Source organism: Fopius arisanus, unplaced genomic scaffold (assembly GCF_000806365.1).
Source record: "Fopius arisanus strain USDA-PBARC FA_bdor unplaced genomic scaffold, ASM80636v1 scaffold00017, whole genome shotgun sequence".
Classification (NCBI taxonomy): domain Eukaryota; kingdom Metazoa; phylum Arthropoda; class Insecta; order Hymenoptera; family Braconidae; genus Fopius; species Fopius arisanus.
This window is the reverse complement of record NW_011887756.1, coordinates 661,207-678,024: the sequence shown is the minus strand read 5'-3', so window position 1 is coordinate 678,024 and position 16,818 is coordinate 661,207. Positions and strand designations below refer to the sequence as shown.

Below are 16,818 nucleotides of genomic sequence, written 5' to 3'. Positions count from 1 at the left end.
GATGACGTCATACCTGGTCACGTGATCTTTTATTTTTTTTTTTGATGACGTCATACCTGGTCACGTGATCTTTTATTTTTTAATGACGTCATACCTGGTCACGTGATCTTTTATTTTTTGATGACGTCATACTTGGTCACGTGACCTTTTATTTTTTTGATGACGTCATACCTGATCACGTGATCTTTTATTTTTTGATGGCGTCATAGTTGGTCACGGGACCTTTTTTGTGAGAGAAAGTAAAGTCCCTAATCAAGTATTGAATAGAACAAGAATTTCGGCGCGATTACCTGCAAGAGTCGATGCCATCGATGCGGATGAAAAATCCGAATTATCTGGATTAATGGACCGCGTTTGCGTGTGCTCCATCCTCAAGCTATGTAGAGTAGATCTCGGTACCATAGTTGGAGACCGAAAGTCTGTTTTCCGTCTTCGCACTCTTATTCCCCCACTGCCACTGTTACTGGGCCCAAAGTGGAGCAACTCCAGGTGTCTCCGGAGATTTCTGGACTGTCTCAGTATAGCACCGCACAGGGGACACGTTGTGGGCTGATCTGAGACGTTTTTCCCCTTGTACTGGGTATCTAGAATGTCACCCATTCCCCGATGTTCAATTTTTATTGTAATATCAATTGCACTGATTCACAAATACATCACTCGTAATCATAGACTTCTTTTATTTACAAAATCCTATTCCATACAATCCGCACATTCTCATTTTCACACTTTATATAAAGATACTCCTGTGTCCATTGACATATGAAATTGAAGACGACAGGAAAATGTGATAACATTCCATTTAATTTCATACAGGTAAGAAAAATTATTGCCTCACTCCGAACCACTCTTAAAATTAAGAATATAAAAAAAAACTTAACGAATTTGTACGAGATATTCTTAACAGTCTGTAAGTACAAAAAAAGAATGATTTTCTACTGATTCCTAACAAAATTTCAATTTGTAAACTCTAAATAAAAATCCTAGAAACATTCTAATGACTTTAAAAACTCAAAAACGTCGAAAATTTATTCATGATTTTAAACGTTGCACTTCGAGATACAATCATTTATATAATTTATAGAATAAAAGAAATATCAAGTTTCTACATCGACTTATTCTCTAGCCGAGTTATCGCGAGAATGGCTGAATTAAGTTTTTCCAAATTACCCCACCCCTCAAGCCTATTCTCATCTCGCGATAGTGGGTGAAGGTCCATTCTGGTGGTTGCTGACGACTTCGGTTGCCCTGGCACTGGGTGAAGGCATTGGAGATGTCCTGAATACGATATTCTCACAGCTATTGCTCCCTCCACTGTCAGTCATATACGTGGGCCCAATGTATCCAGAAAGATCGATATCCGGTTTTATCTCGACGACCATCTGATCCTGAAGATGTTGCGTAGAAGGATGGCTGTTGAATCGATACTTGCAGGAGGTAAGGAGATGTCTCCTGAGATTCCTCGCCTGTCTGAGTGTCGCTCCACAGAGGCCACATTGTCCAGGACAGTCAGAGGCCCCCCTGATCTTGGAGGAGGTGCCCCCAGCCGCTGACGTTGAGGCATGAATTGTAGGAATAACTCCAGGTGGTACAATACCACCGGCAAACAGAGGAGAGTACTGCATCCCTTGTAATAAACTCTGGAGATGTTGTTTCGTCTCTGAAGCCTCCTGGTGTCTCTCCTCCAGTTCAACTGGAGTCGTTTGCTGATTTCCATCCCCAGTTCCTGCTAACAGACACAAACACATTGTTACCATGCAGGGCTGAACTGTTAATTTATTTCAGTTTAATATTTTCCTTTCGAATGAAATTTAAAAAAATGTCCAATTGTTTTTCATTTTCATTTTTTCACATTTCGTGTCTAATTGGTGATTTTGGCAGTTCAACCCAGATCGATGGTTGTGCTTGTGTCCATTGATATCGATTTTTTTATCCCAGATGTTTTTGTGATGACAAGGACACAAAACACAAGTTTTTTTTCCTTATTATTAGTGATTTAATTATTTACCTTCGTCTCCAGGGGTGGCCTCCTCGGTTTTCTGATCGTAGTCTGGGGTTCTGTTGTCCTCCTGTCGCTCCTCGGAGTCCGTTGTATTGTCCAGACGTGGCCATTTACTGCACGACGACGACGATTTTCTTCTCTTTCGACGACGTGGATTGGGAATCGAGGAGTTCATTGCTTCTCGGGTTATAGGCTCTGCTGCCTCTGGAATCGCTGATGCTGGCACTTCCTCTCCATTCTGATTGATTACAATGAGATTTATTGATTATTCGTGACTTAATTAATGCATCAATTCAATTTGATATCTCACCTCAGTCAAAACAGTAGGCGGTGTTAATCCATGAATGCTCAAACAATGAGCAGCTTGTAACAACGAAGGTAATTGCGAGGGCTCCACACTCACTTCTCCACGATAAACAAATTCCAGGAGTGACTCGAGGTCGTCTGAACTAATGCCTGCGAGCATGACAACTGGATGTTGACAGGGTGTACTCTGAAATTGAAATTATTATTGCATTTAGAGTATTCGATAGAATTTTTTAAATTAATAATTTACCTTGAGGAGATCCAGGAGAAAGGGACTGGCTGCTGACAGTACTATCTTGTGAGCTGGAAAGCTTCTACCTCCAGCAGCCAGTGTCACGTCAACGAGATCACCATGTCCTCTCAGTAATTGCACAGCACTCGTCAAGGAATTCCCGAATTCTCCCCACGAAAGACTGTACAGCTGTCCACTGCTTCCCATATTCTTCTGCAATGAGAAAAAATTCAAGAACTCAAATCAGTAATGATAAATAACAAGTAAAAATTGAGGGGTTTCTATGCTTTCTCGAGAATTTCTCAAATTCGGCTGAGTGAGAATCGAAAAGCTTTATTTCATTCTAAAGATATTTGATCAGACTACAAAATGCAACTTGGAAAATTGAAATTGCATTGTTATTCCAGAAGATATGTGGAAGTGAAGGAGGTCGATTATCTTAAATGCTCATTCTCCCGATTTCTTTCCCCTTTCGCTATCTAATTAGTAAGACCCCCACCCCAACACCTTGGCGTCGTGGTCCAATGGACCATAACCCAATTTATTATTCTCACCTCCACCCCGTGGTTACTTTCCAGACTTCAAAAATCGAATAAAACAATTGGATCATCATGAGGATCAAGTAGACTCACCTGATGATGTTTCTAGGTCGTACGAATCCGGTGAAAGTTCCTGTATCTCCAGAAATTGGGGAACAGTCACAGGTTAAACACCATAATTACTAAATTCCACAGTCAGAGCCTCGATGATTGACGATTCTTCTCAAGAACTTCTCAATTGAATGATTGTTGCACTGTTGTTGATATTTCACTGTTGATTTCACTCGAGGAATAATGATCATTCGAATTTTCTGTCAGGAGTTCACGAAAAACGTCACATTTTACACACGAGTGGACATGTGCTGCTGTGGTAATGGCCAGAACTTCTGAAACAACAAGAAATGGGTGACAATATGAATAAATGAAAAGTAACTAAAGTTCTAGGGATTTTTTTTCCTTCCAGTTTGTCATTTTTTTAAATGCGCAATTTATCAGAAATGATTCTTTTTTAAACAGAAACTTTATTTCAGGACGATCAGACAATTCAATGATCCCATACCAAGAATTACATTCAAGACTTTCATCTGTAAATTTTTGACTCTTATAGTACACTATTTATATTACAATCACAAGGTATGCATCGAAGTAAATGCATATTACACAAACATTAATGGGTACATCCACTGCTTAAAAAATCTGCTGAGTTTTCCAAAAAAAATTGTAATTCAATTTATCAAGAGAATTGATAAAACTTCCGATTTTCACAAAAAAAAATCGACAATTTTTGTGAAAATTCCCTGAAATTTCAGCAGAGCTGTCACTCGATTGAAATTTCAATGCCAAAAACTGGAAATTCAATGTAAATTTAAACAAAAAATACATTCTCAAGCAATCAGCCGTGTAAGTACCCTAAGCTGTGAACTGACCATTTAACACGACACCCCTGCAATCTTCATTTTGTACACATGAATACATCAATTGTCCGTAAAAAGACAACTTCAACATCAACCCCATCCCCTGATTGCACTCAACCACCTAATGGTAGACAAGATAATTATTCTCAATTATTTACAGACCATTTCCTCTGCAAATAAAAAAATATACGAGCTATAATTACGTCGACAGTCGTAGATTAATGGCAATGATTTATCAGTTTCACATATTCGATATAAATCGTTATTTACACTGATTGAATTTAAATTCTCTGTACACCACAATTTCCCTACCTACATTTCAAAATAAAATCAAATGCATGTACATAGACTCGCGATAACTGAAAAGCCCTTGCACTCAAAAATCAAATAATTAATTAATAATAAATAATCACCAATCATCGACATAAAAACCGTAGAAAAACGTTAAAACACTAGCCATTAAAGTTCGTCTTTCTTCTCTTCAACGTTTTCACGATTTTCTCTCGTTTCCTCTTCACCCTCGACCACCTGTACCTCACCACTATTTTTCCTGTCTTTCCCTTTGGTCTCCTTTAATACCTTCTCTCCTCCTCCTTCCTCTTCGAGACCTTCTTTAGCTCTGTATTGAGGCTCTTCAGAGTATCCTGAATGTTCTCCAGGAGATGTCCATAAGCCGTGAAAGACTCCACGAGCTCGATGAGTATCTCCATGTCCAGGAATGTCCAGGTTGGGAACAGTGTCACTGAGTTCAGTGACAAACCAGTTGATAATCATGAGGGGTGAGAGATCCTCGCTGGATGCTGACTCCTTATTCTTCCTCTCCTTCGCTAGCCAATCGTAGTAAACTCTCATCTGGCTGAGGGGTATCACCTCGTTCGGTGGATTTTTGGTACTCGCGTGAATTTGATTCACAAGAATTTGCTTCACTGCCCTCCAGGCTCTCTCAAACAGCGACGACACCTCGTCCACTGGAACAACTAGTGGTGGAGTACTTGGTTGTGTAGATAATCGAACTAAAAGATTGGGGGTCTCCAGGTATCCCTCCAGAATCGAGGCCCTCAGGTGACCCTTCTCGAACACCACAGCCTCATCCTCAGAGGGCTCCTGAGGACTCGGAATAGACGATACCACAGCACCTGTCTTCTGGATTCATTAAAATTAGGGGATTAACTCGAGGAGTGCAGGTGAACTCGTCAATATCTCGTGATCAAATGATTATTAATTCAAATTGTCAGATCTCATTTCAACCTCTGAAAATATTTCTTCGGATTTCCACTAACATCGAAATTTTTTACTCTCCAGTTCTCGAGTTATTGACGTTTGAATAATGATAAATAAATGAAAACACTCGGCTTTAAACATCAGTCATATAAAAATATAATTAGAAAAATGTAAATCACAATGGCTGAATAACTTACAACAAAAAAAATCTACAAAATAATAATTTCAATAATTTCAATAATTTCAATAATTTCAATAATTTCAATAATTTCAATAATTTCAATAATTTCAATAATTTCAATAATATAAATAATGGAATTGCGGGTATTCACCCCTATAATTTATCTATTGTGAGTACTATCTAAAGTAATACTTTTGGAAGACGAATAGTAAACCACAAAGGAAACAAACCTGAGTGGACACCGGTCGAGAGAGAAATTCCTTGACTGAAGTTTTCAGTCTCTCGAACATCGATTGATCGTCCACTGGAGATTTTAATTGACTTTCATCACCTACGTAGTCCCCTGGAATGAACAAATTATTAAAACTCACTCATTGCGTATTTTTCACCTACGATAATAAATAAAAATGCAGCAATTATTAATTGAAACAAAAAAAAAGCATTACCTATTGTCACGATGACATCGTTCTCGCTGCCAATGACAGCCCTGACAAGCTCACTGGCTTCAACATTGAACAAAAAAACGAAAGGAATTTTGACGTCACCCTCTGCACTGCCATCCCCAGACATGGAGAACATGGAAGAGCCCTCAGCACTCGACCCCATGGTATTATCCAGAACAATTCCAGCAATGGCTCCAGCCTTTTGCACCAGCCTAGCCTTCTCCACGAACATGCAATTGCCCCTGGAGACGAGAGCAATATTTCCTTGTATCATTCTGGCATTAGTGATCTCCGAGCACGCCTTAGATGGTTCAGCAAGCACAGGTTTCCCGATGATTTTCTTTTCTCCCCTCAATTTGGGCCCAAACTGGGCAGGACCACCGACAAAACTCATCTCCTTGCCCTCCCTGATCAGAGTTACCGTCTGAGGTCTCACTCCCTCGTCTTGCGCCTGTCTTCGACTGAGTTCCACCATTTCCTGCATAAACATAAGCCCCTCCTCAGCATCCTGAACAGTCCTGGCATTAGAAAAGGTGTGAAGCAATTGAATTCGGCCATCAGCAGAAGTGAGAATGGTGATACCCATGTTGGATAGGATCTTGAGGTGGTCGAGATTATTTGCCTGAAACTGCGAAGCACTGAGTCGCCTCTTGATAATTCTCCTGGGACAGACGTCCTCCACCATGTTCCTGAGGGGTTGCCTCACAGATGCTGGAAACAAGTGGAGACTGTTGGGACATGTTCTGTCCAATTCCTGCACCTGAACATCCACATCCATCTCTGACGAGACATTGGGACGTACTGCAGCAAGAGTTAGGGGCAAAAGGTGTCCCTCGGTTGTAAATATAAACTCGTCGAGATCCAGAACGAGATCGTTGGGCTCGGCAAACAGGAGGAAGAGGTACTTGAAGGTCTCAGATAAAACGAATGAGTCCATTGTGTCGTCGTGCTTGTTCGTTCGCACGTCAGATACTGCTGCATAACCACAAGGCACCCTGGCATACGTCTGAAGACTCCTGAGGACTTTACGACCTACCCCCAGGTAGTAATGATCACCAGTGGCACGATACAGGAAGTACGTTGACTCCAGGAATTCAGGACGCAGTGGATGGTGGCCCCAGTGGACCTGAAAGTCTGTGGTAAAAGCCTCAGGTATAAAATTATGGCGTTGCATCACCTGGTAGAGCATCTCATGGGTCTCCACTGCTGGTTTTATGTCACCCTTGAGTACCTGAAGACCTGGCCAGAAGGCCAGCAGGGCGTCCATGAAGTTCTTGGAGTTTGTGTTTGGCCTGTGCATGTGCACATCAAGGAGCATTGGACCCTGACTCACGTACTTCATGATTGCCTCGTAATGACGATTGAAACGCCCCAAGTATTTCTCATCTCCAAGTAATATATAGGCCTTGAGGCAGTACTCGTAGTAGGAATCGATTCCAGCTCCCACACCAGAATCCCGTCTCACCCAATCACCTGAGTGTACATTCAGGACAGAACCCATCAGGTCAGTGCCTCTGTGACGCATTCGCCAAAGTGCATCCATGGCTTTTTGCGCTTTCTCCTCGAATATGTACTCGCCAGTTAATCGAGATAGGGCAGCCATCTCGAGGATCATTGAGCCAGCACATGCTGTACATGTTTCACGGCACATTTCTCCTGGTACTCCCTTCATACCGTGTCTCAAATTTATTCTACCGTACGGAATGCCAGTTGTTGTATTGAATGCTGGCAGAAATTTGTATCCCAAGTCTTTTGCCATCTTCAGGAGTTCACCTCTGTACCAGGGCATTATGTCTGCTCGTGTCTGAAGGTATTCAGCGAGGATGTGACCACTCAGCAAACCCCCCAGCATTCGAATATTAGTTTCGAATAACGAAACGATCACATCAGTGTCGAAGGAGACATCCTTAATAACTAGTTTCACAGCATTTTCAAATTCCCCCAAGTCCCCAAGGACTACCAGAGTGTCCAGAGTGTCAACGAGAGTCAAGGAGAAGTTCCCAAGAGTTGAGTCAATGTCTCCCCTGTCCGGCTCGGATCCTCGATATCTACCCTTGCAGCTCAGTGGCATCAACTCATCAGCAGGATAAGCGTTATCCATGTACGCGTTGTAAGCGTGATAAAACATGTCACGTGTCTCTTCCTTGAGGGATTCCTGCTCATCTCTGCTCATGTACTCGACATGATCCTCATTCAATCCCAACGAGCACCGAGCAACTTGTCCCACCACCAGAACACCCAGTAGAAATAATTCCCTCGCCATCTCAGACGGCAGCTTGTATTTTCAGGATTTGTCAAGATCTTATTCTTCCAGTTTTGCGCATTATTTATCACGTCGGACTTGGAATTGTTTTCTCCTTCTGTATAAACCAAAATTAGTTTTATAATTTTCAGTTAATTAAAAACATTGTTAATAACTGGATATTGGTTGAGTGAAATTCAAAAAATTTTGTTTCATCTTGAAGGTATTTAGACAAACTTGAGAATTAAATATTACTCCATAAAATCGTATGTTGGATTTGAGAGATATCGATGAGTTTCTGAGCTTCATTTCACCTCACCGCATTTATTCATTGTATGACATTCCTTTTGATAATTTCCCCCTTCACAAATCTCAAAACAATAATTTTCCTCTTACATACGTGTCTCCATTCTCTCCACAATGTGACACTTTAAATAATTTCAATCATTATCAGTACCAAGGATGACACACGATATTTATCAACTCCTTTTGAGCTGTTATCAGGGTGTTATTTACATCGTGAAAAATATCCTTGAAAACAAATCGAATTCATTCATACGACAACCAAAACATATTGACCGTATATTTTTTATGAAAAAAAAGCATTTCATGGTGTAGAATGAACGTGAAACCTTGCCCCATATTTTTTATATTTTTTCTATATATTTTCCAAAAGGAATTCCCATGTGAATATCAACGATTATTATTGAAATAAAAACAATTGAGCATATGCTTACGTGAGACACAACCATCGGCCAGTTACAGCTGATTACATGTTTTTTCGTTATCAAGGACAGATGATGTGGCTGTCAATTGACTCGTCACAAGTGTATCATATTTACTCTTCTAATATCCACCAATTGAATCCGTCTCGTCTCTATTTTCCACAATTTTTTTTTTGTCTCAATTTCCGGGAGGAGACGAGACTGATAATTTTTTTTTATCTGATAAGCTAACCTGTTCGGGGAAGAACTGAGGAACTGAAAAATTCTCTGGAAGGGGAGCAAGTGGATTTTTGTGGCACTGAGAAACTTCAAGGGAAGGCCATAACCTCAATTATTTCCCTGGAAATTATTAAAGGAATTGAGGTGAAACGATGGAACACGGACTGCAGACTACTTCACAGTGCGGTGAATCGTTTCGGAAAAACAGTGGAAATTTATCGTGAAATAATAAAATTATTTTGAGGAATTATGAAGCTGTTGACGCACAATATGTTGACGTCCAAGTGTCTCAAGGGGGTGACAGTGGGGTACCCCCTAGGGATCGTGGTAAGAATTTTTATTGAGTTTCTTTCAAATATTGAGGTTATATTATCGAATTTTTGAGAGGGAGAACACGTGTTGTCTCTGTTTGTCATCTAATGTAGCCACCGATTGCATTATCTACAGATTTAGCTATTAATTAATTTTTCCCATTTTTCGACACCTCAAATTGCACGTCACGAGGAAATCCAGATTTTCCATTAACAATTTGCGAAAAGAATTTATGTAATTTTTTTTAATGGCAGGAAATGCAGAGTTTTTCGTTGAATTTACATATTTACAAGTTGAGAGAATCGTAATTGTAAAAAATCGGTAGAGCAAGAAGTTGAGTAAAAAATTATCTCAAGAGATAAAAAAAAATGCTCTTAACTCTGCTTCCCAGGCAAAAGACATCAAAGTCTCCGAAGTAGATTTCAATTCGGAATTCATAGCCAGGATAATCCCAAAACTCGACTGGAATACACTATGGAAAGCAGCTGAAAGCGTAAGTACCACCCCCTTAAATATCCCTGAATATTCACTAAACTGTAAATATGCAACAGATAGGGCACGTCGGTGAATTGCCCCAGACCCTAATGCAAGACTTCGAGGGTAACGAAGATTTCCTGAAGAAGGTGCACCACGTTCTGCTCGAGGTTGAAGTTATAAATGGTGATTTGCTTTGTCCAGAGTCAGGGAGAAAATTTCCCATCAACGATGGCATTCCAAACATGCTATTGAACGAGGACGAAGCCTAGGCACTCCAAAGCCAAAGCCAATTATTTATGAAACTCCAATAAACCGTTAAGTTTATCACTCGAATGCTGTTCACGTATTTAGTTTTTGTATTTCAACAATTTCACAAAAAGTGAACCTAGGTAAATAGTCGCGTTGAATAATTATCGTAATTGAAATTGTCACAGTGTCCTCGAGACACTCATCAGACTCGATGAAACACTCGTTATAAGATTTAATGATTGTAGATTCTCAATATAACTGAATTATCAACGTGGAAAAGAAAATTCTTGCTTTTCGATTGAATTATTTTCCCAAGCTTTTGAAGATTTTTGAGTGGACGTTGTAACGAGGTACGTGCAAATGAAACGAGTTGTCTCCAGGGGTTCTTGCGTTCACTAATGGCATCTTGAATTATCGATTCAACGACCTCGTTTTCACGTCAATTCACCGACTGCTGAATTTTTACTCGATTCCGTTGATTGAAAGAATAATTCATAGATCCGAGATTAATTGAATTTTCGACCTATCGTCTTCATTTCATTTCCGCCTAATCACTTTTTTAAATTAATCTAGATTAAATAACACTGGGAAATTGTTTTGTAATTCGCTACTAACGTAAATGCAACACTACAAATTCTCTCTAGCACAAACTAATGGAGTCCGTTGACTGTAAAATCTCTCTCTGCCTGGAATATTGATCCCAATAATCTTTTCCCAAAGTTTGAACTTTCAATCGCCCGATGTATCTCATTACCGGCACTTTAACCAAGTTAACCCTGAGCGTTATATTTTGGGTTGACGCTTTGATCACCGGTACTTGAGGTGCACTGAACTAAATACACATATATCAAACGTATTGCCCCAGGGAGCATTGATACACATTCAACTTCATTAAACTTCCAGCAAAACTTTTGACTAAAAAATGCAGCTTCCAGTTACCCCAGAAGAATTCCATTCTTCAGTTCCGGTTGGACTAAAAAGATTAGACCGACACAATTCTAAGTATTGAATGATCTCTAGGATCTCAAACATTTTGTAATAGTTCCCCGCAAAAATTTCTTCCAAAACACTTTAATTACTCTAATTACCATTAATTACACTACAAATTCCACTTTTTCTTCTCATCAAAAAACGTTAATTATTGTTGAAGTGTCAATACCACGAGATTGGCTGATTGGAATTCAAGAAATTTTATTTCATCTTGAAGATATTTTTCCAAGCTTAAAAATGAAATTCTACTCGATTAAATCGCATCGTTGGTTCACGAGATATGGACTATTTTTCGAGCGTCATTCCCCCTCCCCTCATCATAAATGCATTGCATGATATTCCGTTCAAATTGCACTCCCAAAATTTTGAAAAATTTCTTTTGAATAACGGCCTTTGAAGACTCCCACCCAATTACGGTTACACCAAAAACGATTGAATAAACCCGGTACAATAACGATTATTTAAAAAAAAAAACAATTTCTGTATCCCTGGCGTTACACCCCAATCCCCACCGATTATGAGGGAAAAATGGAGCACGTACGAATTGCCCAACAATAATAATAAACCATAGAGACAGTCTGTGTGCCTGGAGAGGACCGGGTAGGAAGAGGATTTTGTATAGACACTGGCACAAGCATGGGCCAGGGTTAATCCCCTGGAACGAGTCAATTTCGTTGTGCCGCAGAGCGAGGGTAAAACCTTTTGGATGCAGTATACGGCCTAGAGAGCTCTCGATATGGGGGATAGAGTGGTCGCAAAATTGCGAGAATATCGGTGATACGTTTCATTGTTTTGTCATAAAAATAGGTGAATAGGAGAAAAAAGATCCAAGGAGGGCAATCCACCGCAGGGATACCTATGTATTCATGTTATTGCTGCTTATGTATACGGACTTTTGTCGAATCAAACACATGCCTTGGGTATAAAGGATCGAACGAGACAATTTATTGTTTCCCAAGGGTTTCTTTTCACAACTCGAGGGATGAACGGGGTGAGGGCTTTTTCTTCGGAATACGAGCCTTTTTTCTACAAATCGAAGGGAATAGACGCACTTTTAGAACGAATGCCAACGGTAAATCCCACCCGTTTCACCAATATTGTCTGTCTGGATAAGAAAATCCATTCAAAGAATTTTACTCAATTCCCATTTCTGGATTTTATTCTATTTCAACAATTGTGGGATAGTATTAACCGTTGAAATTCACAAGTGAATTGCGATAAAAATTTCAAACGAAATCAACGTTACAGTCAATTACGAAGGGAATGTGTGCAACGTTAATTTTCAATTGAGGAAAAAAAAATAGCCATTTGAATGGAATTTTCACTAATCTATGAATTTAGTGTACATCCATGTTAACTGTTGTGCAATGAAAATTTACAGTGAGAAATTTCATTCAAATTTCATTATCCATCCCATGAAACCTCGTTGGCAATAACCGTTAAAGAGCGTTTAATGTTTGTTTTAAATGATAAAAAGCCGTCTTTTCGCAGTTATGTAAATATAATAACGATTTATGATCATTTGCGTCCGGTTTCCACCCTTCCTTCACCCTCTCAGACCCTTTAATCGGGTTTTGTCGTTTAATTTTAATGAAGCCTCCGGCATACCCAGCAACTTTGACGTTATCTCGTTATAAGCGAATGTAATTCGCCGGGGATAATGTAATCGAAACGCCCGGCCACGAGAATCGCTGAATGTTGCGGGTAGAAAATAGGAGAAAGGTGGGGTATAGAGTTGGGCAATGGATGCACCTTCTCATTATTCACGAGTGCATTATTCGCAAATCAATTTGCGCATTTTCAGTATAACGCACTGTCTGATTTTCCAAAGCCCCATCTGCCCGTTTGTCAATCTATTGTCTATTTTATTATGGAATTAATGTATAACATTCTGACTATTCCCAACAGTTTCCAGTTGGATGAGTCCAGAATAGAGAGTCTGGAGAAAAAATTGTAGGCAATTTATTAGTAATCGATACCAATTCAACTCGACGAATTCTGTGGTTTTGTTATTTATCGATTAATCTCGAAAAATATCGGGTTTCAGAGGAAAGAGCAGAGGACCTTTCTTGTGTGAAATTTAATTAGCTACAAAAAAGTATTTCCGTGGTTTCATCGTAAATCGATTGCTTTCGGTGTAAATGGGTGATTAAGAAGAATTCAATTGCCAAGTGGTGTATTTTTTCACGGTCGGTTTTCAGCCGATAGCTCGAAATTGAAGCGATATATCGATTTTTTTGTATAACCATTTTTCATAGAGAAAGATGAAATCTACAAAAAAGGTGTCTATGAAAATATCGTTATCTTTCTTCAATTCCGAGATATCAGCAGTCTTACTGAAATCTTTTAAATCTTTGAAATGGCTAACTGAATTAAAAGAATTTTCCTCAAGTTTTAGATAAATTCTGGAAATCTCGAGGATTTAAATGAAATTTTGTGAGAATCCGTCGGGTGTTGAGTGCTTCGAAGACTTTTAGAGGCTAATCACCTTCCAGAGTACAATTATATACTCAGGGGACTTGGCGATTTCATTTCCGTCATCAACTTATTTACATTGGACTCAAGTATTCACTGATGGAGGAGAATTGGGAGAAAACGACTGTTTGAATACAAAAGAGTTTATCCAAGTTGTCGAGCGGCTAAAAGAGAGTGCCTTTGTCTATTGTCCGAGAATGTATTTGGATATCTGGAGCAAAACTAAAACCTCGGAAAATCAGCAGAAACGCGAGCCAAAACCAACTCCGGGAGTAATACCTTTTCATCCCTAGTTTTCGGGTCTTGAGTGCATGATTTATGAACAATAGTGCTCCCACGAGTTGATTATTTGATAATAGTTCTTCGCGAAGAAAATAAAAAATCACTCACGGACGTAATAAACGTCTCGAATAATGACTCTCCGATGGCAGATTACGAGGGATTCATTATTGATTTGACATTAAATGATAAATCCGTCGGGATTGCCCCCTGCGATTGGCGGCAGCTGTTGAGATGAATTAAGGATTAAATCCCTAGCACCTGTCTTTCCTCAACAACTTTCTCGTCTTTGTCGTTTCTTTTTTCCAATCAGAATGTGGGGATTCGTCCCATCTATTCGTTTCATATTTACAATCGATACCAGGAATTTGTTATTATTTTGTTATAATTATAAATATCGAGGAAAGCAATTCCGAGGATTTATCTCGCGGTGATAAGAATGAAAACCTGAATAATGCGTTATTTCGATTAGAAATTCTTGAGTTGGTAACAGAATATTATTTACACCCTTGAGGCAAGGAATTGTCTCCTGTTGACTCAACCCCAATCAATCATCCTGGGAAGGGACAAATGGAGGCGTCATTGGGACAAATATTGCGTCGGAAAAGTTTCTTGTGGAGTTTAGTGTCTCTCCATTATCCGTGGGGACAGCGCCAGAAGGAGATTGCTGTTTTAGATTACACAATCGCGGAGTTTATGAGTTCATCCGAAAAAATTCAAGTTTATTTTTCAGATTTATGATTTTAACTTGAGACTTTAAGAGTTTCCGTGCGGGACTTGCGAAATATTAGTAACTTTTGTTTCTTTTTTTCTCTGGTTTATTATCCAATTTTTATTTCAAGATCTTTAAATCAGCGGATAGCGGTTAAAATTATGACTGGTAATCTAATCTGGAGCGTCTTCAATTGTTAATAACTGGAGATCGGTGGAGTGAAATCTGAGGATTTTTTTTTTCATTTTGAAGGTCTGGTTTAAGTTTTGAAATGAAAGAAGAATCATTCGATTTCACACAGCAGTTTTCGAGTCATTGACGATTGAAGACATTCCCCTCTGCCCAACTCTCCCCTCCATCTCTCAAGTAAACGAATCCCTGGCGAAAACCATTTTTATTCTTATTGCACTGTCCGCCCGATGAAGAAAAAAAATCTGAGAGCGACAGTATGATATAATGTACACGAGTCCATCGTTTTCCCATCTTGAATCCGTCAATACCGCCCCCGGGAATAATGCGGGTTATTCTTTTTCGTTATTTTGCCGTTTTCCAATCCCCACGAGAGAATCAGACGACAGTTATTACAGAAAAAAAAAAATGAAACTAGGGAATATGAGAGGGGAGGGTAAAACGTGGCGAAGTAAGTGGGATAGCTAAACTAGTTGGAAGAGACATTCGAGATGGTGAAATTAATTGAACTGTCGTTCATGATGCCACGGGATGATGATGCCCGATCAGAGAAACGAACGGCTCTATTACATTTTTACTCTCTCTACTTCTGTTGCCCATCGGCCCAACCATTTCATCAGCTCCAATGTTTCCGGTTGAGTATCGAGTGGAGGATTTGCTATAATGAGACCCCTTTTCCCTCTTTGTATCGTTAACAGAAATTAATCCCCGATAATTCCCGAGGCCAGAATCGACTGAAGTTGAAGAGAAAAAAAAATACTCATATCGAGCAATCGTAATTCGACTGCAATTTCCCTAATGAATATTTTTAATTCTCCCCGCTAGATGCTCACTCCCAATTCTTGGAACGATTAGGTGAACTCACACGGGGCATTATCGGTACAACCTAGGGGCTTGTAACGACTGGTAAAATGTAAAATGCACAGAGCAGTTGCTATTTCTTCGCACGCGAAGGGAAACGACTCGAACCCAAATTGGTATTGGCGTCGCCCATTGCGGCTGTCGAGACTGGTCTTTCGTGATGGTTGAAGAAGCACTGGATGAAGCTAGAAACCTTTTAGGGTCGTGGATAATTCTGACATTGACCTCCCATTTTTTATTCACCCGGTTAGCAATGGGGAATGATCGATGAACGGTACCGGCATTGGAATTATATAAATTAGACACTATCGGATATCGGAGTTCCCCCAAGTACAAAATTCACTCTGCCAAAGTGTTTTTTTTTTATAATTTCCGGATTTAGGAAGTATTTATTTATTTGTTACTGCGAGGCCTCTTTTTATTGTCATTCTCCTCGAAAATAAATCTGGTGACTGGAGAGGATCGATAAAAGAAAGACCCAGGGTTAAGGGTGGTAGAAGGAAATGATATGGCCCCCTGGGGGGGAGTTTAACCTGGGCCTCACCGAAAAGTACCTCTTTACTGTCTAGACCCAAATAATTTTTTATAATAATTCTCAGAGTTTAGAATATTCAGTGTTTGTGGATTTATATCCCCATAGCTCAATAGATGAGAACAATAGGTCATTGTTGGGATCAATTTGGGCCCGATATGACGCAATTCCTGTTATGATTCAGTTGGAGTTGATTTGACTCGATTGAGAATGGGGTAGCCGTGCAAGAGCATTTCCGTCTTCTCGCATGATTACCTCAACCGAATGATGAAAATCGTGGTATGAGGGTAAAGGGGTGAGGGAATGGGTATGTCAAGAGCATTTGGAACAATCGAACGCAACGTCGTACAGTCGTTGTCGTCTACTGTCGCTCTTGCGTTCACTAGAGGGGCCGACGGGGTATATACCGGACGTGGCGTCAGCAGGCGCAATTTCCCTGGGCAAATAGGAGAAACCACCGAGGCCGCGAAATTGTTCCTGAATTGCAGTAGTTGGTGGTTTGTGACTTACTTAGGACTTGAATGGAAGGGGCGAGTAATATCCGTGACAATTCTACTCTTCAATCACAAATGGATAATGCAGGTATTATCGATCGACGTCAAATCGAAAAAAAAAAACGTTGAGCAACAACGATTCGTCAATATCTCTCGACCCAACGATACGATTTCGACAAATTCTCATTCATTTCAAAGACCACGAAATTACCGTCAAAATCGCCTAG

General features: G+C 39.8%; 3 protein-coding genes across 5 annotated transcripts in view; 1 reads left to right on the top strand and 2 right to left on the bottom strand.

The window, feature by feature from the left end:
- Positions 1–1,187: 1,187 nt before the first annotated feature.
- On the bottom strand, positions 1,188–2,744 carry LOC105263935 (transcription factor GAGA). The gene is made up of 4 exons (XM_011300468.1): positions 2,556–2,744; positions 2,310–2,492; positions 2,006–2,237; positions 1,188–1,765 (listed from the first exon to the last, which is right to left on the bottom strand). The coding sequence occupies exons 1-4, from the start codon at positions 2,742–2,744 to the stop codon at positions 1,188–1,190; spliced, it is 1,182 nt and encodes a 393-aa protein (XP_011298770.1).
- Positions 2,745–3,362: 618 nt separating this feature from the next.
- Positions 3,363–16,818, bottom strand: part of Edem2 (ER degradation enhancer, mannosidase alpha-like 2) — a 38,649-nt gene continuing 25,193 nt past the window's right edge. The window contains exons 1-4 of one of the 3 annotated variants that reach the window (XM_011300394.1): positions 8,815–8,903; positions 5,839–8,195; positions 5,623–5,735; positions 3,363–3,462 (exon numbers count right to left, since the gene is read on the bottom strand). In XM_011300394.1, the coding sequence (XP_011298696.1) occupies positions 3,418–3,462; positions 5,623–5,735; positions 5,839–8,098 (2,418 nt within the window). In that variant the 5' untranslated portion in view covers positions 8,099–8,195; positions 8,815–8,903 and the 3' untranslated portion in view covers positions 3,363–3,417. Of the gene's footprint in view, positions 3,463–3,883; positions 5,134–5,622; positions 5,736–5,838; positions 8,196–8,814; positions 8,904–16,818 lie in introns of those variants that run through there. The other 2 variants (XM_011300392.1, XM_011300393.1) reach the window with 2 other exon arrangements.
- Trmt112 (tRNA methyltransferase subunit 11-2) lies at positions 9,171–10,343 on the top strand. Its single transcript, XM_011300396.1, has 3 exons — positions 9,171–9,348; positions 9,725–9,826; positions 9,885–10,343. Exons 1-3 carry the CDS (start codon positions 9,271–9,273, stop codon positions 10,077–10,079), a joined length of 375 nt encoding a protein of 124 aa, XP_011298698.1. The 5' UTR covers positions 9,171–9,270; the 3' UTR covers positions 10,080–10,343.

Bases quoted from the DNA above. Each gene is read 5' to 3' on its own strand.
- Trmt112 (XM_011300396.1), top strand. From the start codon at position 9,271: ATGAAGCTGTTGACGCACAATATGTTGACGTCCAAGTGTCTCAAGGGG. The intron at 9,349-9,724 runs GTAAGAATTTTT...TCTGCTTCCCAG, and splicing joins GGTACCCCCTAGGGATCGTG to GCAAAAGACATCAAAGTCTC. The intron at 9,827-9,884 runs GTAAGTACCACC...AATATGCAACAG, and splicing joins TATGGAAAGCAGCTGAAAGC to ATAGGGCACGTCGGTGAATT.
- LOC105263935 (XM_011300468.1), bottom strand. From the start codon at position 2,744: ATGGGAAGCAGTGGACAGCTGTACAGTCTTTCGTGGGGAGAATTCGGG. The intron at 2,238-2,309 runs GTGAGATATCAA...GTAATCAATCAG, and splicing joins CGCCTACTGTTTTGACTGAG to AATGGAGAGGAAGTGCCAGC. The intron at 1,766-2,005 runs GTAAATAATTAA...ATAAATTAACAG, and splicing joins GGCCACCCCTGGAGACGAAG to TTCAGCCCTGCATGGTAACA.